General features: G+C 47.7%; 1 protein-coding gene across 1 annotated transcript in view; it reads left to right on the forward strand.

Annotated features, from left to right (window-relative positions):
* LOC102981024 (TBC1 domain family member 14) overlaps nucleotides 1-24,763 on the forward strand; it is a 93,711-nt gene that overhangs the window by 14,779 nt on the left and 54,169 nt on the right. The window contains exon 2 of the mRNA XM_024119512.3: nucleotides 21,518-21,638. Coding sequence (XP_023975280.1) covers nucleotides 21,518-21,638 — 121 coding nt within the window. The remainder of the gene's footprint in view (nucleotides 1-21,517; nucleotides 21,639-24,763) is intronic.

The raw sequence follows: 24,763 nt of genomic DNA on the forward strand, positions 1-24,763 counted from the left end.
GAAAGGGAAAACAGAAACAGTGGATTCAGTCAGCCCTGAAGGGTGAACACAATGGATTTCTTTCACGTTACTGACGACTTGATTAAAATCAGGCCACTGGTTGGTTTTGTGTGGTCTAGCCAGTTCTCTGTTAGGCGTGGAACTTAAGGGAACAGGAAGATATTCTGGGAGATCCCAGCTGGGTTTGATGATCTGTTTCCTTCGCGTTTGTGGGTTAGGAAACTTGTCCGTATCTGAGGAAAGAAACCTTTTAAGTTCAGCCACTTATTGTTGGGTGCTGACATTGAAATGCCGGTTGGCCCCAGCGGGGGAGGGCAGGGACTTTTCGCTGCAGAGTGCCGGAATCGGTAACATTCAGGAGCAGCCTGAACAGAAGCAAGAAGGAATGTCTTCAGCCTGAGCATGTGTGTCCTATTCAGTAGAGAGACCATGTGTGTTTCTGGTAAACCTCACAGGCTACACTGATTTCTCTGCCGCGTTTCTGCCCGGGCTTCTGGAAGGTGTTCATGTCCTTAGAAATTTCACAGCCATAGCAAGGTAGTTTTGAGGAGTGGGGGTGAGGAGAATGTATTTGTTCTTTGCAAGATTCATCTGGCTTCCTGAGTTTATGCAACACCCTCAGTGTGCTGGCGCTATCGGGAAATCATACACTGCGTCTTTGTGGAAGTTTGACGTTATGGTCAGCCTGGGAGGGGTGATTCACTGTGCAATGCAGGACCCTTTGGGGGGGTATAGGAGTTTGTGGGATTTTGAGAAACCCACTGGCGAACGCATTCCTGCAAAGCATTTCTTCAGCCGTCAGCTACTTTCTACTCATAAATTAACTTCCCTTTGCCCAGGTGGGTATAAAATCTGTTCTACTTATTAATTAATTTATTTATTTTTGCTGTGTTGGGTCTTCGTTTCTGTGCGAGGGCTTTCTCTAGTTGTGGCAAGCGGGGGCCACTCTTCATCGCGGTGCGCAGGCCTCTCACTATCGTGGCCTCTCGTTGCGGAGCGCAGGCTCCAGACGCGCAGGCTCAGTAGTTGTGGCTCACAGGCCTAGTTGCTCCGCGGCATGTGGGATCTTCCTGGACCAGGGCTCGAACCCGTGTCCCCTGGATCGGCAGGCAGATTCTCAACCACTGCTCCACCAGGGAAGCCCTAAAATCTGTTCTACTTAAAAAATGTTAGTGGAGTGATACAACAATTAAAACTGCCTTATTCTGTTTTCTACCTCGAGTAGTGCCTATTCTAAAATGATTAGGTATTTGTAGAACACTGGGTACTTGATACAGCTAACATTAAACTCTTGTGAGCCTTCTGCGTTCTTTGTGGTACACATCCTACTGGATTGCCACATCACATCAGCTAGTTCCTGTTTATGTGAGGGGAACTGGGTGTGTAACCGAGAGTTGTTTCAATTCCAGTTTTGCTGATTCTTTGTTGTGAATAGTTGTGGTTTGTCTCAGGATTCCTGTAAGGTTCTGTACATGGAACAATGATGAGTCAGGCAGACTTGCCTAATAGCCGTTTTTGGGCCCCACAAGAGTCCAGTGTTCCTGTTAATTCCCCTTTGCTTCCAGCCAGAGGCTTTTTAGAATCCAGGCTCCGTGTACGGTGTTACAGGGAATAGTAAATGTTTGTAGGAGTTTGGAATTAAGTCCTGATTTCCTTTAGGTTTCAGATTTGGGTGGTTAAACACATTTCCTACCAGGAGGGGAGGTCCAGGGGAAAAGGTCAGGAGGGCGTGGGCTCTGCCTCCCAGTCCACACCCTGCAGAGAGCTGTGTTGACTGAAAAAAGACGTGCAACCTAAAAGTTGAGAATTATGTTTCACTTGGTGGCTTTACTGAGAGCTATAGCCCAGGAAGGCAGCCTCTCAGATAGCTCTGAGGGACTGTTCCAAAGAGATAAGCAAGGAGCCAGGATATATAGGAGTTTTTTGCTGGGGAAAAAAGAAAAACTTGTAGTCAGGCACAAAAGATTATTGCTAAATCACCAAAAAAACCCCCAGATATATCAAGTTAATGATTTTAGAGCTTTTCTGTGTCTGTGCTGATTGAAATTATTCCTTAGATATGCATCTTCACTATCTAGGGCCAGTATCCTGTTTTTCTCCATCCTGAATCCCCTCAGGGCGCACCAGAGGGTTGGCTGTAGTGGCTTGATGGCTTGATGGCTTGATGCTGGGCAACGTTCCTTGTTTACTGGAATGGCAGGCAGCATTTTTTTGTCCACAGGTGGAAGGGAGCCCAGTATGAGGAGGAAGAAAAGGGCAGGAGGCCAGTTACATGAGGAAGAATATTTGCTGATGCACCCTCACGCTAGCACCTGACTGTTCATTTACTCTAAGTCTTTACCCTGGAATGAACAGGTTTCATTCTTTTTAGAAGTTCCCTTGACAGCAGTTGTTTTTAAAGCAGAAGAAATTTAGTGGTGGTCAAAGTTTGTGAGGAGAACACACAAATATGTATTGATATTTACTTAGATGAGTGCTAGCTGCTGTAACAAACTTGAAATAGAATGGCTCAGACACAGTGGAAGTTTATTTCCACACTCTGCCATGTTCTTTCCATCTGTGGCTCTGTCGATTGCAACCTGAGGACTCTGGGCTCCTTTGCATCAGGCCAAAGAGGGGAAAGAGCCTGAAGGCACTGGGCGTGGGAGGTTTTCTGGGCTAGGCACACTTGACACGGTACACATCACTCCCCTCACAGTTTATTGTCTGGAACTCTGTCCCATGGCCACACCTACCTGTAAAGGGGGTTGGGAAATGGGACCAGTTCCTGGGATGATGAGGAAATGGGTTTGGTGAAGAGCTAGGAGCCTCGCCAGCCATTTTTCAGGATCATTTTTCTTGATTCCTCTTCTTCATGAGAATTAGATGCCTGGAGTCCATGAGTTGAACGCTGTGTCATTCTCTTGCTTACATGATCGTTCTCACCACCTGCAGCATGAACTCCAAACCACTTGACTGTAAGGGACATTCTGGATCCAGCCACTGCACACCTCTCAGGCCTCCAGCTCCGCCCTGTGCTACAGCCACAGACCCGACAAAATGTTACTCAGCGTTCTCTGGGCGCTTCCCTGGCGGTCCAGTGGGTAAGACTCCGCGCTCCCAACGCAGGGGGCGCGGGTTCGAGCCCTGCTCAGGGAACCAAGATCCCGCGTGCCGTGCAGCGCAGCCAAAGAAAAACAGAGGGAGTTCTCTGAACCAACCGTGTCTTATCCCTGCACTTTTGCCCGCTCTGCAGCCTCTGCCTGGCGAACTCCTGTTGTCCTTTAGGCTTCCGCTTAAGTGACACCCCCTCTGGGAAGCCTTCTCTGATCACCCTACCCCCTTCCAGAGCCCTCAGACAGCACCCACACCCTCTGCAGCCCCCCCTTTTGCGACAGCAACCACAGCCTCTTCACGAGCTTCTTCAAGGCAGGGGCTGCGTCTTACTCATTCTCTTTTCCTAGCCAGTGCAGGCACTTAGTAGATGTTCAGTAAATAATCTTAAGGGATGGAGGGGTAGACTGTAAGTCTAAAAAAGTAATAAAGAGATCTGGAATACTTAACTTTTAAAATCTAAATATTTTCCTTTTCGGCTATATGACTGTTCTAGAATTTGGGAGAAGACCCTTCCCCCCCAGCAGTTTGGTTTCCCTTGTCAGGTCACCCATCAAAGTGGGTTTCAGACTGCACGTGTGGCATCCACACCTGGGGTGTCTGTGAAACTGGCATGTTCTTCTCAGACGTTTCTGACGATAAACCTTTTTTACCTGTGTTTTCTTAAAGCTTCTCTTTGTTTAAAAATATGTAGGAAATGGGCTTCCCTGGTGGCGCAGTGGTTGAGAGTCCGCCTGCCAATGCAGGGGACGCGGGTTCGTGCCCCGGTCCGGGAAGATCCCACGTGCCGCGGAGCGGCTGGGCCCGTGAGCCATGGCCGCTGAGCCTGCGCGTCCGGAGCCTGTGCTCTGCAACGGGAGAGACCACAACAGTGAGGGGCCTGCGTACCGCAAAAAAAAAAAAAAAAAAAAAAAAAAAATCAAAAATATGTAGGAAAATTTTGGGTTTTTTATGTTCATCATTCTGTTTTTGTCCTTTCCACTTTTACACCTACTACTAATTTTCCTTTTTACTGTTATCTCCTTACAGACTTTCTATGAATTTTAAACATAAAAATGGGTTTTGTTTCTACAGCTTGGCATCCTGCTTTTTTACTTATAGAAAACATTTTCTCACATGATTAAAAATTAATTGTTCATACAGTTATTACTATCTTTGTGGTATTCCGTCCAGTGAATCATTTACTTATCCAACAATAAGGAAATAGTTTTTGTTCCGGCTTTTTGATGATAAAATTACCTGTGTGCACCTCAGTGTGCATTGTGTGCATTTCAGGTGATTCCCTGGGACAGACTCCCAAAAGTGCTTCTTGCTTCCTGAGCCCGGTCAGCTCTGATCTGCCCTCTCCCGAGGTGATGACGGCAAACCTCTGGGAGCCCTCTGTCCTCGGTGCAAGTTTACTGGCAGTGAAAGTCCAGCCTCTGTTTTATGAATGAGGAAACTCTCAACGAGAGATGATGGACTGTTAGAGTTGCTCGTAGCTCTGGCCTCAGGTTACTGTAAATTGAAGTTTAGGAGGATTTGTCCTTCCAGGTGCTACGGTCTACAGAATGCAGAGATGCCTTTGGTTTCCTCCTCTGCTTCTCCTGGGCCCTTGCTCTGGCTCATGGGACTGAATGCTCTGAGCCCAGCATTGCTGCTTCACGCTGCCCTGCCTTTGCCTGAGCTTCTCTCTTCCCCTCTGCTCTGTGTCCCCTTGGCCGATTTCTGCACAGCTTTACAGCCCAGCATAGCTGGTACCTCTTCTGCGAAGCCTTCCCAGCGTGGCCAGGGCAGAGGAAGCCTCCTCCTGGCATGCTGCTCCTGCAGCCTCGCTTAGTCTAGTTTTGTTCTGTGTCTTGCTCTTACTGTGAGCCTCTCAGGGACAGGGCCTGGGTCTTTGTCATCCCTGATGCCCAGCTGATGTCCAGTCAATGTTCTTGACTGGCCCTGGAACATTAGAACATGGCTTGGTTCTGTTCACTTGCACAGTATGGACTCTTGTCCCTGGAGCCGCATGTAAGAGACGGGTTTGTTTTAATGCCCACGGGCAGGGCCTGCTTTGTGTACACTCTTGGCTCAGCGTTTTCCACATGAGAAAAGATAGTGATCTGCTGGGTTCCCGCAAATCCAGGGGACACGGCCTGGATATGCTGCAGTGGAGGGAGAGGGCACACCAGGTGAGCTCCAGAGCTACCTGACCAGGTAGCCTGGTCAGTGGAAACAGAGGAGACTGGAAGATACTAGAAAAGTTTACATTGTAAGGCAGGTGTTCACAGTTTGGTTTTACTTTAGTGAGTAGAATTGTTGGAATAGTTTAAAGCAAAATCTAAAAGTAATTCACTCTTCACGGAAACTGCTGGAAAGGAGTTAATCTTAAATTTGTATGTGTAGATTAAAGCATCAATTAAAGAAACGAGATAGAATGGGAAGGGAACATTTATTAGCTAAGGAGCAAAGTTCTCAGCCCTTGCAGCACAATAGAATTGTTCGGGAAACTTAAAAAACAAACAAACAAAAATTGTCCAGGCCCTGCCCTCAGAGATCAGTTTTAATTGGTTTGGGGTGAGAGCTGGGCATTAGGAGTTTTGAAAAAGCTCCCTAGATGATTCTAGTTTGCAGCCAGGATTGAGACCCACCAGGGGAAAATACGGGTGACTTAAGTCCAAATCCAAGCCTTTCGGTTTACTGCGTGACCTTGGGCAAGGTTATGTCTCTGAATTTCCTCATCTTGAAAGTCACACGCAGGCCCGTCGGGGATGGGACCTGTGTCTCTGGTCGTCATTGATTGTATTCCGTGAACTTGACACAGCCTCGGACATGATCAGTGCTCAATGTGTACTTGTCGAATGAAAAGAATAACATGTATGACGCAGGTCAGGATGAAATGAGATGAGATGCTTGGCCCTGTATAATGAATGAATGCTTTTAGTGTTACTGATAAGCACACTTAACAGTCACAAACCAGGTAACTGAGTGGTGGTGCCTCTACTCCACTGAGCAAACTGAGAGGCTCATTTCTTACCCAAAGTCAGGCAGCTTGTTGTGAAGCTGGGATCTGAGGCCACATCTGCTTGACGCTGAATCCTGTGTTTGCTCTTTCCGCCTCAGGGCAGATCGTATTCCTTATGTTCCCTAAAATTGAAAGAACATGGCCATTTCATCCCTTCTCTCAACTGGTCACTGCGGTCCCCAGACCACTCATGATTTGTGATGCTTACAGACTGTTACTGACTAGCAACTCTGCTTGTCCTCTCTTCTTTAGTATTCCGTCGGAGATTAAGAATAAATTTGTATTTTTTTCCTTAGCAACGTTCTGTACTACATTACATAGGCATTTTCACCCTGCCTTCTCTTTCTCTCCTTATGAAAACCTAAGCTGCTGTTAGAGAAGGCATCTCTATTTAATTTTTCCTTCCTGTATTTAGATGTTGGGAGCGTTCGAAGGAGATTTCAAGGAGGTCGTGACGCAGAACACTGGGTTTTGTTTTGCACTCTGACTTATCAGTGAGAGGTGCACAGGCGGGAGTGCGTTTCAGGGTTAGTTAATGAATTACCTGTTAATGCAGCAAATCCAGCAGGTTTTCTGCCAGGCCTTGGGGGTACAATGACCAAGAAGGACCCCTCCCCATGTAGTGGGAGGTGATGCATAAATAACTAACATACAGTCCCCAGCTCTCTGTCAGACATCAATGTAAAATCAATGTAAAAGTGCTCTTGGGGGTACAGAGGAGGGACTCGGGAGGAAGGAGGCCCATCAGCCCGGAAGGCTCCAGAGGAGAGTGGCTGGAGCTGAGTTAGTGTTTGTTGAACATGGACAATGTGAGCCCTCACTTGTGTGCCCTGGAGAGTATCCCCCAGTGCCCCCAGTCACACCCCTTCCTGCTCAGCACCTCACTCCCCAGGGCAACCATTGTTTTGACTTCCATCTCCCTGGATGAGTTTTGCTTTTTTTGGATGTTAGGTAAATGGAGTCATACAGCATATACTTTTTTTTTTTAAACATCTTTATTGGAGTATAATTGCTTTACAATAGTGTGTTAGTTTCTGCTTTACAACAAAGTGAATCAGCTGTACATATACATATATCCCCATATCTCCTCCCTCTTGCGTCTCCCTCCCACCCTCCCTATCCCACCCCCCCATCCCACCCCTCTAGGTGGTCACAAAGCACCGAGCTGATCTCCCTGTGCTATGTGGCTGCTTCCCACTAGCTATCTATTTTACATTTGGTAGTGTATATATGTCCATGCCACTCTGTCACTTCATCCCAGCTTACCCTTGCTCCTCACCGTGTCCTCAAGTCCATTCTCTACGTCTGCGTCTTTATCCCTGTCCTGCCCCTAGGTTCTTTAGAACCATTTATTTATTTATTTATTTTAGATTCCATATATATGTGTTAGCATACGGTATTTGTTTTTCTCTTTCTGACTTATTTCACTCTGTATGACGGTCTCTAGGTCCCAGCATATACTTTTGCATCTAGCTTTCTTTGCTCAACTTTGTCTGAGGTTCACCCAGGTGGTCACTGTGTGGCAGCAGTATTTGTTTTCTTTCATTCTGTATAGTTTTCAGTTGAACAAATATATCTCTTTATGTTCTCCTATGGATGGATGTTTGATTTGTTCCGCTTTTGACCACTGGGGAGAATGCTAATCATAATGTCTTTTGGTGCACATACACCTCAGGTGGAATTGCTGGGTCTGCTTTAGTGGACACCGCTAAGTGGTTTTCCAGTGTGGTTGTACCACTATATACTTGGACTAGCAATTTTCAATTTTCAGTTTTTTTTTTTTTTTCTTTTTGCCATTCTGGTAATAGGGTAAGGGTATTTGGTTTTAATTTACATTTCTCTGATGACTAATGATTTGACGCACTTTTTTATATCATATTGACCATTTGGCACCTTCCTTTGTGACCTGCCTGTCTGGGGTTGTCTTACTGATTTGTAGGTATACTTTCTGTATTCAGGAGGAGAGTCCTTTGTGAGACATACGTATTGCAGTATCTTCTCCTGCACTGTGGCTTACTTTTTTATTCTCTTAATGTTTTTAACTTTTGTTTTCTTAACTAACAAAAGTTCTTAATGGTAATGAATTCTGCTTTACAGAATTTTTCTTTTTATGGTTAGTGCGTTTTGTGTTCTGTTTAAGAAATTCTGTGTTATCTTCTAGAAGCTTTGTTTTGCCATTACGAACTAGATCCATGATCTGTTGGAATTAATTTTCTGTTATAGTGTGAGGTAGTGGGTGGTTGATGTTTATTTATTGTAAAGATTACCCATCCCACTGAGCCTTTGAAATAAATCAGGTGACTGTATATGTTCCATCATGTATTTGTCCTCTCACTAATATTCTTTTAATTACTATTACTATATAATAAGTCTTAACATCTATAGAGTAAGCCCTCCTACTTTGTTCTTCTTTAACATTGTTTTGGTTATTCTAGGTCCTTTTCATTTCCATATAAATTTTAAAATCAATTTGGCAATTACCACAAAAAATCTGCTGTGATTTTGTTTGGGATTACATTGAATCTGTTGGTCATTTTTTACTATATGAAGACATCTGATCTCTGAATATGGTATGTCCTTCCATTTATTTAGGTTTTTAAAAATTTCTCCACAGTACTTTATAGTTTTTTTAATGTAAAGGTCCTGTGTTTCTTTCATTAAATTTATTCCAGGATATTTGTTACTTTTTGATGGTTTTAAAATGTCATTTTATAAATGTTAGTTGGAAGTGGAGTTAATTTTTGTGTGTGGACCTTCAATCCCATGATCTTGCTAAATTCACTTGTTCTGATAGTTTATCTGTGGATTCTTTTGGGTTTTCTCTGTAGAAAATCATGCTGTCTGTGGATGAGTTTTGTTTCTTTCCAATTCTTATACTTTTAATTTAGTTTTCTTGCCTTATTGCATGACTAGGAACTCCCAGACAGTGCTAAATTGAAGTGGTGCTGGCAGAAAGCTTTGTGTGGTGCTGGTCTCTGGGAAAGCTTTCACCATTTCCTCATTAAGTGTGATTTTTGCGGTAAGATACCTTTTATCAGATATCTTACTTTATTATATATATATATATATTTTGGCGGTACGCGGGCCTCGCACTGTTGTGGCCTCTCCCGTTACGGAGCACAGGCTCTGGACGCGCAGGCTCAGCGGCCATGGCTCACGGGCCTAGCCGCTCTGTGGCATGTGGGATCTTCCCGGACCGGGGCACGATCCCGTGTCCCCTGCATCGGCAGGCGGACTCTCAACCACTGCGCCACCAGGGAAGCCCTATAATAAACATTTTTACCAGATTAAGGAAGTTCCCTTTTATTCCTAGTTTTATGATTTAAAAAAATCATGAATATGTTGCATTTATCAAATGCTTTTTTCCTGCATCTATTGATGGTTATATGTGTTTTCTCCTTTATTTTGTTTATGTGGTGAATAACATATTTTTCTAATGTTAAGTAAGCTAACTTTGCATTCTTAGAATAATCCCAACTTGTTCTTTTTTTTTTTTTTTTAATTTATTTCTTTCTTTATTTATTTTTGGCTGTGTTGGGTCTTCGTTTCTGTGCGAGGGCTTTCTCCAGTTGCAGCGAGCGGGGGGCCACTCTTCACCGTGGTGCACGGGCCTCTCACCGTCGCGGCCTCTCCCGTTGCGGAGCACAGGCTCCAGACGGACGCGCAGGCTCAGTAGTTGTGGCTCACGGGCCTAGCCGCTCCGCGGCATGTGGGATCCTCCCAGACCAGGGCTCGAACCCATGTCCCCTGCATTGGCAGGCAGACTCCCAACCACTGCGCCACCAGGGAAGCCCCCAACTTGTTCTTGATAGATCATCCTTTATATCTGTTATTGGATTTGATTTGCTAATATTTTGTGTTTCTAAAAAATTTTTCTGTATGCATAAGAGTGTAGCCTGTAATTTTCCTTTCTTATAATGTCCTTGACAAATTTTGGTATCAAGATTATGCTGACCTTATAAAACGGGTTGAGGAATGTTCTTCCTTCTGTTTTCTCAAAGAGTTTCTGTAAGATTTTTCTCTGGTGGTTAAACGAACTGACCAGTGTGTTAAAACTCATAGACCTGTACACCAAAAAGTCAGTTTTATTGTAGATGAATTTTAAAAAATAATAAAAAGCTTTCATGGGAGTTTTCTAAAGTGTACACACACACGTGCGTGCACACACACACACACATACTCCATGTCAAATGATCCTTGAAGGAGCATCAGAAAGTCCTGGTTTTTTTCTTGGTGAATAATACCTATAAATGTATCCATTGAGTGACCTAATAAATTTGCTTTGGGGAGGGGGTGTGTGGGGATTAAAAGGTTTGTTCTCTGGAAGCGTTTGTGTGTTTCTTCCTTACATGTTTGGAAGAATTCACCAGTGAGACCATCTGGACCTGAGTTTTCTCTGTGAGTTTTAAAATTATGGATATTTTTGGAAATTGTTTGCTGAGGTATAATTATAAAACATGAATACCTCAGGTTGAGGAAAAATTTGGAAGGATGTAGGAACATGAAGCTGTAGGTTCTTCTGTAGTGTAGGAGGAAACAAGGCATCCTGAGAAAGACCGAAGATGAAGCCGAAGAAAGGGGGCCGAGTGTTGGGGGTGGCTGACTGATCTGTTGTTGTGGTCACCTTGTGAATGATTACTCTGCACTCACCCCGAGCTGCTGATGTGCCAGACGGAGAACGGTCAGCTTGACGCCTTGGGCAGTGAGGAATTTGACCAGCAGTTCTAAGTAGGATAGCAGGAATTTTAAGCGTATCAACAGAGTCCAGAGCGTGCTTCTCAGACTTGAGCAGCATCAGAGCCACCTGGAGGGCTCCTTAAACAGAGGTTGCTGGGCCCACCCCAGAGCTTCTGATTCAGTGGGTCTGGATGGGGCTCAGGAACTTGTATTTCTAGCCAGCTCCCAGGTGATGCTGCCTCTGGTCCAGACACCCCACTTTGGGGTCCTCCGCATTGTTAGAGTACGTTCGTTAGCGTCAGCTGCACTGGGGCAGGACTTTTGTCGGCTTTGTTCGCTGGTCTCAGGGCCTGGTGCTCAGTACCACTTTTGTGCCCTCTTATCTCCCATATTTGATTGTCTTTTCTTTTTTCTTTTTTTTTTTTTGGTCTTTGTAATGTACCAAATCTAACTTTACTTTGGTCAGAAATTATTTCTCTCTCTTTTTCTTTTGCGGTACGCGGGCCTCTCACTGTTGTGGCCTCTCCCGTGGCGGAGCACAGGCTCCGGACGCGCAGGCTCAGCGGCCACGGCTCACGGGCCCAGCCGCTCCGCGGCATGTGGGATCTTCCCGGACCGGGGCACGAGCCCGTGTCCCCTGCATCGGCAGGCGGACTCGCAACCACTGCCCCACCAGGGAAGCCCATTTCTCTCTTTATAGGAAAGTCTCCCGTGCAGTTCCCTTCAGGCTGGCTGGTGGTGGGAGGAGTGACCGTGGGACCCCCGAACGGTCACCTTGGAGCTTGTTAGAAACGCGGCCTGGGCCCGGCCTCAGCTGGGCCTGAACGCCCTGTAGGCTGGTTCCTCTCTGCTCTGGCCTCTGGCCTCCTGGCCGCTGTCTTTTCTTTTTAGTTGCAAACGTTTGATTTTTTTAAAAAGCAATACAGATATTTGTAATGTAAAAGTAAAATTTCCCTCTTTGGTCCTCACCGCCTCCTCTTGCCAGACGTGTCCATCTAATGACTGTCTCCAGTCAGACTTCTTTTGTGTAGTTTCAAACGTTGCAGACATGCTGACAGATGGTTTGTTTTTTTTTTAAAGGGACGGTGGAGCTGATTATTAGAAAGAGGACCCTGGCCAGGCGCCTGGAGGATTGTATTACCGTGGGCTAATTGTTGACACATGATTGAACAATGCTTGCCCCAAGGGCCAGCCAACCTATAATATCTTCTTGTGGATTTAGAATAGATCAGTTCCATAGACCTTGAAGTTGTTAGTTAGATCTTGTCCTTTAAAATTTTTGAACCCTACTTGAAGTCATGGAGGGAGAATCCCCTAGTGATGGTTCTAATGCAGGTATTTGGACAGAGATTTATGTGACCGTGTCTGTGACTCACCTAAATACCTGGTTGCTTCTTCACAAAGTGCAGGGTCTGGCCCAAAGGAGTTGCTCAGAGTGGTTCCAGATACATTTTGCCTTGCTTCTCGGTCAGCAGTGCCCGTGGGTTTGGTGGTCGTTCGCCTGTCCTGGCGTGGTGTGGCTCTGGGTCTCGGCAGGGTGCTGAGATGCGAGAGCAGAGCTGTGCAGGGGCCCAGGAACCCGGTCACTCCGCTTTGCTTCCCAGACTGCCCGCACCTCCCTCCCTGTGATTAGTTAGGAGTCAGAGCCCTGCCTACCCGCACTACCTGCCTTTCCAGCTGGTCCGCTCCGCCCTGCATGCCTTAACCTTCCAGACGGTGTGGAGCAGGGCTCAGAAGGGCGCCCATGGTGCTTCCTGGGACTGTGGCTCCAGCTGGGCAGGAATGTTTCCGGGGGAGGGTCAGCGCCTCTGTGGCTGGCCTTGCAGACCCGGGTGCTTACCGTAGACGTGATGGCCTGCTCCCCGGCGCTCCTGCTAATGGACAGGTTTGTGGTTGCCGTCTTGCCTTTCTTGCTTTTGTAATTGGAGACTTAACTGGAGCAAGGTTTCTACCACGTTATGGAGGATTTAACATGATTTAGCCCGCCCACCCCACCATGGCGCAGAGTTGTTTCCTTGGATATTCCTCAGTTTAAAATGGGTCTGATCCAGCAAGGGTCTGCTGTGTGTGTGCCCGAGTTCTTGGGCCTGTGTTTACATCGTGCTCACTGCCCACGCCCCCCTCCCTTGCGTGTTATCATTGTTTTTAGGGGATTAGTTGTTTAGCGTCAGATGCTACTTGGGTGACATTTTCTGAAAGAGGAGAGACTCCGGGTACTTTTAGTTGTGTGTGGAACGAGGAAGTTTTGGCACAATGATTTTGATCGCAGTAATAATGCCTCCGTGTCTTTCTTACTCACTTCCTATTTCCCACAGGGGAGGGAGAATCTTATCACACAGGAGGTTCTACTTTGCAGAATGCTGTTTTCTTTGGTGTTTCTGTGGCAGTTGAAGTGGGCTAGCCTCTTCCCCTTGGGTTTTCAGAGCGGAGTCAGAGGCGCAGCGTAAGTATATGTGGCAGTGGAGCATGTCAGTTTTTGAGGGGTGGACGTCTGGAAAAAATACCTGTGAGGTGGAACCTTAGTGGAATCAGTGGAGATTTTTCCCTTCTCTACTGCAGATGAGCGTCACGATTGATATGTCCCTTGAGGAGCAAATTGCTTAACCTCACCAAGCCTGTGTCCTGTCTGTGTGGTAGTAACTATAATACCTTTCTTGTAGGGTTGTTTCACACATAAGATACACTAGAAGTGCCTGGTGCAGGACCAGTGCCTGACAGGTGATCTGTGATGCAGGAAGTGGTGGAGAAGATACCCATCTGGGCCAGGGAGTTCTCGGGGCAGCTGCATGCTACGTGTTTCTGCTTGTTTCTGATTGCTTTGGAAGCAGGATTTGCTAACACTTTGTTAATGAGACAGGGAGGGCAAGAAGCCTCAAGGAATTACTGAATTACAAATGGGAGTTCAAGCGTACATTGTCTTGAAGGAGGAGGACTTTAGAGGTTTATTTCTTAAGACTCTGAGAAGTTTTGAGAAACCCCTGAGGAGCGCCGGTGGCTTGTGGAACCTGCTCCACCAGGTCAGGGAGGATTGCGTCCTTCCATCCTAGCTGTCCTCCGTCTTCTGGGACAGCCCTGACTCCACACCTGCCAGGGAGCAGCCTCGCTCTGCGTCGTTTAGCTGTGTCTCTCTGGGCGCAGGACTCCTCAACCTCTCCGAATCCTAGCTTCTCCTGTTTTCAATGGGCAGGGATAATTCTCATGTAATCTTTATGAAAATTCCCTGAAAAAAGCACACATTGAGTAAGTTTGGGTCTTTTCCTATATGCCAGGAACTGTTGCAGACACTAGAGGCATCACAGTAAATAGAAGAGACAGCATTCACCCTCGTGGACTTTACATTCTGGTGACGAAGACAAAATCACAGGTCAATAGTATCTAGGAATGTACCTGAGCGCCCGCTGTAGGGCCCGCACGGCTATCAGCGCACTCCCAGTGCCGTGATGTTCGCGAGCGCAGGGACCCAGGTCTAGCTCCTCATAGTGTCGTCAGCGAGCATTTTTAATTGCTCCTGGAATCGCCTTCTTTTGGCTTCGGTAACTTGGGAAGGTTAAGTTCGTGCGGGGTGGAGGTGAAGGTACCAACCTCAGCCTCACAGCACCTACGAAGAAAGGGTATTGGTTTTTTGGCTCTACGATCGCTTGTCTAAAAACAGAGACATGGAACGTTGGACATAAGTTGGTGCTAGAGTTTCACCTGCTGGAGTTTCGTCATCTGTGAGCACCGGCAGCCACTGTGTCACTTGTCCCAGGTTTCAGAAGCCAAAGACACAGAATTGGGTTTATGACAACATTAATGATACTTAACCTTCAGGACCCCTCACTTGTACCTAATTAGGTACAATTTTGTGTACCTAATTAGTTTTTTTTCTTTAAAGAGGATTCCCCAAATGGTATGAGCTTCAAGGCTCCCCTGATCCTTTAAGCCTGCCTGTGAATAGATCATGAACCCTTGGGTTGTTTCGGTCTTTTTGTGACACTTGAAATCTTTTTTAAGCCAATACACCATTTCAACATGGGCACGCTTCAAGCGCTCAGTGGCCGCATGTGGCTAGTGGCTGTGGTGTTGGTCAGTGCAGGGCCAAACCTTTTGTCAGAAGGTGAGGGGTGTTCAAGTCTCCAGGTGGTGTTCTCCCCACTCACACTCAGCCGCCTTTTGCCTCTTCGGATGTCAGTCTTCTCTGTACCTCCTGTCAGTGGGGCGCAGGGGACAAGCCTGCAGCAGTAAGGATCCTGGTGACTTAGAGTGCCAGAGGAGGTTGAGAAAAGGGAAGGTGTGGTCAGGATCTGAGCAGGCTCACACCTGACGCTTCCTGGGGAGGACTGGGATCCTACAGGTCCATCTCGTCCCAGTTAAATGGCAGTAAGCAAGCTTGCTCCTAAACGTGATGGCGCTAGTTTCTTGCGGCATGGCACCCGCGGTGCCTGTGTACGTCCAGCCTCACGGGGGAGCTGGCAGGACCTGACGCGCTGTTATGTTGAACGTTATGACTTTGTCATCGGTGTCCCGTAGCTTGTCCTCTGAGTCGGTGCGTATTGAGACAGGAATAAATATTTCGCAAAAGGCCCTGGGATAGATGCCGGGGGAGACCCTGGCTCCTTTTTCTTACCTCCCTCAGGCTTTCAGGATGAGGCTCTTCCCTTGCAGTTGGATGTGGCTTAACCGTTGACAGCCCCCAAAAGTGTGTTTCCTGAGGTGGAGCCGGAGCCTCCTAGGTCACCCTCCTCCAGCCCGCAGTTCTTGAAGCCTTGCCTTCGTGGGCAGAGGGCTGGCTGGGCTGAAGGGCATTGAGCCTGGGGACAGTCACTCCCTGCTCGCCAGCGCTCGGCCCCCAAGCGGAGTTTCAGTGGCCAAGCGTGTGTGCAAGTGCCTGCGCGCGGCCTGCGGGGTCCAGTGCCTCGTTTAACCCTCACGACCCGCCACGAGGCAGGCACTCGTGGCTCCTCTTTCAGGAGCACCTTGAGGGCGAAGGGAACAGCGTGTGTGACGGTGCCACGAGCGGCCGGAGGCCACCGGAGGGGTTTGGGGCCGGGGCTGCGTGGCCCACCCGTGCTTTCAAGAGACGGCTCTGGCCGCTGTGTGAAGAGATGGCATTGGCGCTCTGCAGGCGCCCAGGCCTTGTTGGGTCACGGAGCCGTACCCGAGGGGCAGCTGGGGAAAGGGTGGGGCGTGCACACGTGGGACCACAGGCCCTTAAAGGCCCGGGCCCGAGGGGGCGGCCAGACCATAGCCATCGGGTCGAGCGGCTTGCTGTTAGCCTGAGGAGAGGCCGAAGGTTTCTAAGCACCTAAGGCTGCCTTTTCTGTTGTTCAGTGTAGTTGAGGCCCTCAGAGAGTATTCGTTGAATGAATGAGGCCTGGTGGGTTGTTGAGAGGCGTCTCCACTCCGGTCCCCTGCCTGTACGGGGTGCTTCTGGGGCAGGGCTGGTGGAGGCTTAGACGCCACGGTCGGCCTCTTGGCAGACGTGCTTGTCCTCTGTCTTCGGAAGAGTCTTCAGGTGCTTCCGCTGCCAGCTGTGAGGAGGGTAGATCTGAGTGGATTTGAGTGGCCCCTTGGAAGAAGGGGGCTAGTGAGGAGTTAAGCCACGCCGTCTCCCGCGCGCACGCGCGTGTGTGCCTGTGTGTGGTGTGTAGGTAGGTGGGGTGAGGGGTGCCAGGTTGGTGTGCTGTGTCCGCGTGTGTGTGGTTAGGCGGGGCAGGATTCATCATCTGGCGTCCCGGGTGGCTCTCAGGGAACCTCCATGTGGACAGTCTTGGGAAGATTGTCATTGTGCCCTGTGGATTGGAGACAGGGGACATATCCAGGAACGGCACGGGTTCTTTATTAGCCCTTGGTGGTCTGATTCCCTTCGGGTGCCGGTTAAGAGTCTCCTCCACTTCCGTGTTGTTTCTGCCCTTCAGTCAGAGACCGAATTGAGGCCATCAGCTGAGGTCCCTAGCGCGTCCAGTAGAGGAAGTGCTTGCTTTCCTTACGGCGAAGGATTTTAGCCCTCGCACCGAAGGGCCTTTTACTGGGATGCCTGGTTCTCATCGCCTCCTTGACACGGTGCTCAGGTGCTCCCCTGGAGCCGCTGCCCCCCGCTGCTGCCTTCCCCCCAGGAGCCAGCTTGTGGTGCTCTCCTCTGCCCACCCCCGACCTCTCCCATCCCCCAGCCTTCCACTCCGCCCCTCCTTTCCAGGGGGGCTCCTACCCCTGCTCAGAGGCTACCTCTGTGTAATTCTCGGTCCTGGGCTTTGATTTGTCCAGATACGTCTCTCTTGCCTTGAGCCCTGCCTTGAGGGTGCCATGCGTGCACCCCACCCTTGGAGGCGGCGCCCACTGGCCTTGGAGCGGCTCCCACCTGCCTCCTCACGTCCCCTGCAGACACCTATACTGGCTGCTCCATTGGCCAGCAGACACCTGCTGGATAGAGCGCTGGGGGTGCAGAGACGACTCTGCCCTGCCGTCTGGGCCACCCCACCCCAGGGGAGAGGTGTGTGGAGGGGGGAGCAGACAGAGTACCTCCAACAAACACAGAACAACGTGGTGAGTGCTCTAGAAACAGCTGGTGTGGGAGCTCAGGCCTGGGGGCTAGGCTGGTGGCAGCCAGACAGGGAAGGCTTTGCAGAGTAACAAGAGTGCAGTAAGTGAGGACTTACTAAAGGAAGCTTCAATCACACAGTCCCCATGTTCTGCCACGTGGTGAAGTGTCAGGGACAGCGGCTGTGACCACTGCCTTCTCCAGGAGCACGAGAGCGCTCTTAGGCATCTGAGGGCCAGGCTTGGGCTGACGCTGTGGTCACACAGCTCACATGGGGACCTTTCGAGGGACCCACAGACGCATCTTCCCTCTGGGCCCTCCTGGACTGGGGAGGAGCCTCGCCACTTGCGGGCGTCCCTGAGGGCTCCTCTGAGACCTAGTCAGGAAGGCAGCAAGGGACGGCTTGCCCCGCTGCCCGTGTTCTCGCACTGCACCTGGCCCCGGAGTGGGCTTGGGTCGTGTGATGGGCAGAGGCGGGTCCTTGGGGCCATCTGGCTCCTGGGCCCAGCAGCCAGCTCCATGCCAGGCTGTCCAGGACCCTCGACCTGAAAGGGGAGCCGGGCCGGAACCGTTTTCTGGCTGGGCTTCCCCGTTCCCTGTGCCTGCACCAGGGCTGCAGACGGCACAACAGCTGAAGCTAGGGAGGGTTTCCTTTCTGCTCAGAGCTCCTGGTACGTGTGGTGACCTCAACTTCACAAAAGTAATGTGTCCAAAGATACCTTTTACAGACCTTTCAGAAGTCATGGCCTATTATGTATGCTTAAGCTCTTAAGCTAAAAATAATTCTGCAACTCTGATATTTTTGGCTTCGCCATGCGGCTTGTGGGATCTTAGTTCCCCGACCAGGGATCGAACCTGCGCCCCCTGCACTGGAAGCGCAGAGTCTTAACCACTGGACCGCCAGGGAAGTCCCACAACTTTGATTTTTTTTTTTTTTCCCCTGCATCGGCAGGCGGACTCTCAACCACTGCGCCACCAGGGAAGTCCCACAACTTTGATTTTTGATAAACTTTATCTGCACTACATTTGTGTGAAATTATGTAGCCTTAGCAGTGGGCAGGGAAACCAGGGTTTCTGTTGCTCTCGATTCACCTCCTGCTGGTCGGTCTCAGCGAATAGCACCACCGTTTACACTCAGCCTCCCAGCTCACAAAGCCCAGACTTCTTTTGAGTTTCCCCGTACCCAGTCCCTTCTGAGCGGTTCTCTACTGTTACCCCTCTAGACCCTCAGCAACTCACGTCCCTCCAGAGTAAGGTCAGGGTCCTTTGGGAGGCATACCTCTCACTCCTGGCCCCTCTCCTTTCTCGGTGCGTTTGGTTTCCTCACCTTTTGTCCCTTGCACCCAGTTCCCTTCCTCAGAGGCAACTCCTCTTTAGCAAAATGTTAGCCGTTAGTGAATCCAGGCTCTGGATGCCCAAATTCTTAGAACCTTTCTGGGTGGCTGAGGTTTTAGCTTGGTTTTAATTGTGTAAGTCTTTCACGGCTGGCTGAATCTTAGATGTTAGACAGGTTGGGCCTGGAGACACCTCAAACTTCATTTCTTACTAATGTAAATAGAAAGTGCCTTGGGGTATGAAACCATTTCTGAAATAGGTTCTATTATAACCATGACAGAAAACCAAGGAAGAATACAAAGAAACCTTGTTTGAAAGTTCTTATATAATAACTTTTTTTTAAATATAATTTCAAATTTACTGAGACTTTGCAAGAAAAATACAAGGAACTCCCTTATGTCCTTTACCCAAATTCACTAGCCATTTACATTTTACTCCATTGTTTTATTCATTCTGTGAGTGTGGTATCTATTCTATGTAAGTGTATAAGAATTTTGAGGAAGCATTAGAAGAATCATTTGGAGGTATCATGCCCGTTTACCCCTAAGTATGTCAGTATGTTTCCTAAGAACAAGGGCATTCTCTTCTGTAACTGTAGTACAGTTATCAAGATTAGGAAATTTAATATTAACCCAATGCTGTCCTCCTCTATACTCTATGTTCAAATTGCGTCCGTTGTCCCAATAGTCTTCTTTTTTTTTAAAAACAAAATTTTATTTATTTATTTTTGCTGTGTTGGGTCTTCGTTTCTGTGCGAGGGCTTTCTCTAGTTGTGGCAAGCGGGGTCCACTCTTCATCGCAGTGCACGGGCCTCTCACTATCGCGGCCTCTCCCGTTGCGGAGCACAGGCTCCAGACGCGCAGGCTCATTAGTTGCGGCTCACGGGCCCAGCCGCTCTGCGGCATGCGGGATCTTCCCAGACCAGGGCTCGAACCCGTGTCCCCTGCATCGGCAGGCAGATTCTCAACCACTGCGCCACCAGGGAAGCCCCAATAGTCTTCTTTATACCTCTTTTGGCCCATAGTCCAGGATGTGGTACAGTATCCACCTGCTGCATTTAATTGTCAGGTCTCTTTAGCCTCCTTTTAATCTGGAACAATTCTTCAGCCTTTCTTTGTCGACTGAAAAAAAAAATGCACAACCTAAAAGTTGAAAATTATGTTTTATTTGGTGGCCTTTCTGAGGACTATAGCCCAGGAAGGCAGCCTCTCAGATAGCTCTGAGGGACTGTTCCAAAGAGATAAGCAAGGATCGAGGATATATAGGAGTTTTTGCTGAAAAAAGCAAAAACAAAAAACCATGCAGTTGAACATCAAAAGATTACTGCTAATCACAAAAAACAGACATCTCAAGTTAACGGTTGTATGGGAAGATGTAAGCGTCTGGGCTGATTGAAATTATTCCTTTGGTATGCATCTTCACTGTCTAGGGCCAGTATCCCAGATTTTCTCCATCCAGAATCCCCTCAGGGCGCACCGCTGAGATGGCTACAGTGGCTGGGCTGGATGGCTGCAACATTCTTTGTTTACTGAAATGACAGGCACTATTTTTTTGTCCACATGTGACACTGACATTTTTAGAGTCAGAGTCATTATTTCATAGGCTGTCCCTCAGTTTGGGTGTGTCTGCATTTCCTCATGGTTATATTCAGGCGATGCATTTTTGGTAACTGCCATCGACATGGTGTGTCGTTCTCAGCATCAGAGCAGGTGACATGTGCTGCCCATCCTGACATTGGGGATGCCAGCTTTGATCACTTGGCTAATGAGGTTTCTCGACTGTAAAGTTAACTATTTTTGCCTTTGTAATTACAAGTAATTTGTGGGAGATACTTTCAAACTATGTAAAATTCCTTTTCTTCATCCAACTTTCACCTACTAGTTTTAGCATCCATTGATTAATTCCTAACCCCATCAATCTTTCTCTACTTATTAGGGGGCATTCTAAGAGTTTTCCTTCCTCCTCTATTTGTGTATTTGTATCCATATCCACTTGGGCTCATGGATACCTTTTTCATTTGATGGGTTATTAATCCCATTATTTATTTTGATGATTACATTGTTCCGGATTTAGCTAGTGAGAGCCCTTTTCAAGCTGGGTACTGTTTTCATTAAACTTGTCCCCATATTTCTTTGAGCACCTTCTTTCTAGCACGCAAGATGCTTCATGCTCATCTTATACTTTCCAGCGAGCCCTAGAAACCATTTGTTTTTAATGAATGCACCAATACAATGCATTCCAAAACATAGTTTATTTTGTAGTACCATTTAGGATTTATTTATGTTATCTGGGTTTATTTACATGTTGTTGGGAGAGAAGACCTTGTGATTATCTCATGAGTGGCTTTCTTTTTATGATACATGGAGACTCTTTATAAATAGATAATATAGATTTACCTTATAGATAATTTAAACTAAGCTAGAGGTTTAAGTACTAAAACAACTATTATCCTTTGAGCACTGATCATGTACCTGTAATTTTAATTCATATAGTGACCCTTGTTAGACATAAGGAAACTGAGCCTCAGAGAGGTTAATATACCGGTCAGAGTCACACAGCTAGTGAGTGATTGAGCCAGGGTTTCAATTCAGTTTGGTCTGACTTCAAAGCTCACTTTTGTGGATATGCTTTGTTACTCTATAATACATTTCCTTACTCTAAATGATAGAACTTGTACATGTTATTGTTGAATAACAAAAAACTTACTGTGGTTCAAGGTCTTTTCACCTGCTTCATAATTCTTTGTCTACATGAAAATCAAGTCTGCAGAATTAAAGTTTGTGATTCATCGCATTGTTCTCTCAAAGGAAAGTCTACTTGATTTCATTAGAGAGTGATTTGGCTGTCCTAGTGTTTCTGTAAATACCCAACAATTCCCTAACCCTTTTATTTTCTTCCTATAGGAATTTGCTTGCTAGAAAACAAAATGCAAGACTTGACAAACAAAATGACTCGGGATGGAAGTTATTTGGAAAAGTACCACTCCGAGAGAATGCTCAGAAAGAGTCAAAGAAAATACAAAAGGTATACAAGATACAAAAACACAGAAATACGCTGTACAGCATACATTTATGAACCATGCAAAAATGACCATTATTGAGGCCTTGAAATTGGAAAGCTTTGTTGTAACTTGCATGCTAAGTAGCTAAAGTTTAAGTCTGTCTTCGGAATGTGGATGGCTTTAACCTTTTTCATTTCTTATAGCTTGTATGCACACATAGGAAAGCTCAGTTGAGAGAGCTGGGCTTTAGATATTTATAACTTGATGAAATTTAATCAGTTTTTTTCCCATAAGAGTTGCAAATGTGTTTACTATCAAATTTTTATTAATTGTGTTGGATGTTAAAGAATTCTCCCTCTCTGGTCCCAGGGGTTTCTTGGGAAGGACTTAATCTTTCCGGGGCTCCCTTGGACCAGGAAACCTAGGGCCACTGTTACCTAGGCTGCGGTGTGACCTCTTCCCCTCGCGGGCCGACACTGCCCACGTGTCTTGGGGAGAGAGGATGGGGTTGAGGGTCAGGCCAGGCCTGTGGAATCCCACCACCACTGGGCTGCTTCGCTCCCTGTGGAGGGAGTGGTGCGAGCTGCTGGAGGCATGTGCTCATCTTTACAGGGAGTGGGGCTTAAGCACAAACTCAGCCAGGCCCGGGGGTGTCAGCGGCCTCGGCAGCCCTGATTGTCACCACTTGCATCTTCTGCTTGGCCCCGAGTCCCGGCCATCCTAACAGTGCGGTGCTTGCCTGGTGCTGTGACACTGCCCCGCAGCAGCCTTACCCCCCAGACTTAGTTTTGTATTCACAGACAGTTGTTCAACAAACACTTCTAAGTGCCAGCACTGGAGTTAGAGAGATGGCACTGCACCCATGCTCCACAGCATCCCTCTGGTGAGGGAGTGATTCCCGTGCAGGTGTCGCAGGGAGCAGCTTAGGTGTGTGGGGAGGGAGGCCGGGCCTGATGGGCGAGTCGGCACAGAAGTCTGAGCTTAAAGGTGTGACAGAGAATTAATGGGGATCGTGTACTGAGTGATTACTATGTCCTGGCGATAAATGAGCCAGCACGTGGGTTTCCAGTTCATTGAAAACTCGCAACAAGCTTATGAAGAAGGCACTGTTACTGTCTTCATTTTACCAAAGAAGCCCTGAGACCAGGCGGAGTGACTTGTGCAGCTAGTAAGCCGCAGAGCTGGAGTTCAGCCCCAGGCGTTTGGGCGCCAGGGCCCTCGCAGCTGCTGTGCCCCTGCAGGAAGAGAGGGGCAGGTGCTGGGCGGCTCGTGCCGTGTGAAGCCAGGGAGCGGTGAGAGGGGCTGTCCACGGGGCCTGTGGGGTGGGATGTGATGCATTCGGAACCTGTCTCTAACCTGGAGGCTCTGGGGAGCCCCTGAAGGGTTTTACTTGTGTAGCGAGTGAGGAGGTCCCCTGGCGAGAGTGTGGCTCTTGGACTAGTCCAGGTGGGAGACAGTGGGGTCTGGCTCAGTGCAGTGGGGGCAGTGGGGCTGCAGAGTATTGCGGCCCTCTGAGTATAAACATGTGAGGTCCAGGGGTGCAGTGTGTGAGCACGTGCTGGGGCTCTGGCTTGGACAACAAGCTGGCTTTGCACATGTTTCATTTTTTATGCCTCATCAAATTAAAGATGTTTTGAATGTTGTGTAGTGTTCCTTATAGCAATTGTCTGGACCTAGGAAATTCACAAAGTAAATCAGTGTTGGAATTCATTTTTAAAGACTGTTACATTTTGAATTTGAATCAGTTATTGTGTAGGCTTGTTAAAATAGCATACAATTAAAATATGATGCGTTTGTATGCAGAGCTAAGCTATACATTTCTTAGGAAACTCAGTAGCTAAGCTGTTATAAAATTCTTAAAGAAATCTACTGTTCTCAAAAAAGTAACCATTATGCTAAATAGATTTTCCCATGGCTCTTAATGTCACTTGCATCATTTTTGAATTTCTTTGTTATCTGTGTCGTACCCTGTTTTTTTTAAGGTGAACATGGATTATGTTCTTGGACTTAAAGGATTTTTGTGAACTGAAGTGACTAGGTCAGCTAATTATGTAGTAACACAGTACTGCAAAGAAGAGGACCATCTGGCTCTAACCATCAATAATAAAGGATGTAATCGTACCTGCATGCGTCATACAATCCTGCCTCTGTCCTGTTTGCTCGTGCTTTGTGTCTCTGGCCCTCTCATTCGTCACCCTGTCCCCTCCTCCCCCGAGCTGGCAAGGCCTGAGAGGGATCCAGAGCCAGGGACCTGCCCCTGGGAGGAAGCTCCTGGGCACTAGGCTCGAGCTGGCTGCTGTCACAGGTGTCGGCTCACACAGCCTCCCCTCCCCACTTTAGAGAGCCCATCACTGGGGTCCGAGTGTCCAGACTTGTGATCCCAAATGGTGACAATAACTCTAGTTAGAGCTAAAGGATAATTGAGATATTTAGTAAACTCTGATTCCCTTTCCCTTTCTCTTTGGAAGTTTTTTATACTTGAGAGAGGTAGCATCACGTAGTGATTTAAAAGCATGGACTCTGGAGTCAGACTGATTGCGTTTGGAGCCCAGCTCTGCTACACTTTGGCTGTGTGACTTTGGGCAAGTCCCTTAACCCTTCTGAGCCTCCTTTTCCTGCTCTTTAACATTAGGAGAATAACAGTACCTACCTCCGAGGTGGTGAGGATTAAATGAGTGAGTATACATCATGTGCTCCAAACAGTTATGAATGTTGCAAGTGCTAGAAAGTGTCTGCTGGTATCATTGTTCGTTTCCTGTGAATGAGAAATGGACCACAGTGTGAGAGGGTGAGCCTGTGCCCTCCATAGATCCCTTAGTTTGCTTGTTCAGCAAACCTTGCGCCATTTTGGGGCCAGGTCTTGTACTGGGCACTGGAAACACAAAAGCGGATGGGTGGACGTATCTCAAGGAGCCCGTGGTGAGCCGAGGGTTCAGGTACGAACACCAGCCAAGATCTTTGGACTTGAAGGCTCGGGTTTGATTTCCGGCGTCCCCTCTTCTTGTCCGTGTGACCTTGGGCCAGTGACTTCTCTGTTTCCTCATCTGCAGAATGGGCCTGTTAATTTATAAATTAACAGATAATGTATGTGAAGTATTTTTGCCCAATGTTTAGCACAGTGTGTGGCCCAGAGTTAGTACTCGGGGTG

This window comes from Physeter macrocephalus, chromosome 7 (genome assembly GCF_002837175.3).
Source record: "Physeter macrocephalus isolate SW-GA chromosome 7, ASM283717v5, whole genome shotgun sequence".
Classification (NCBI taxonomy): Eukaryota; Metazoa; Chordata; class Mammalia; order Artiodactyla; family Physeteridae; genus Physeter; species Physeter macrocephalus.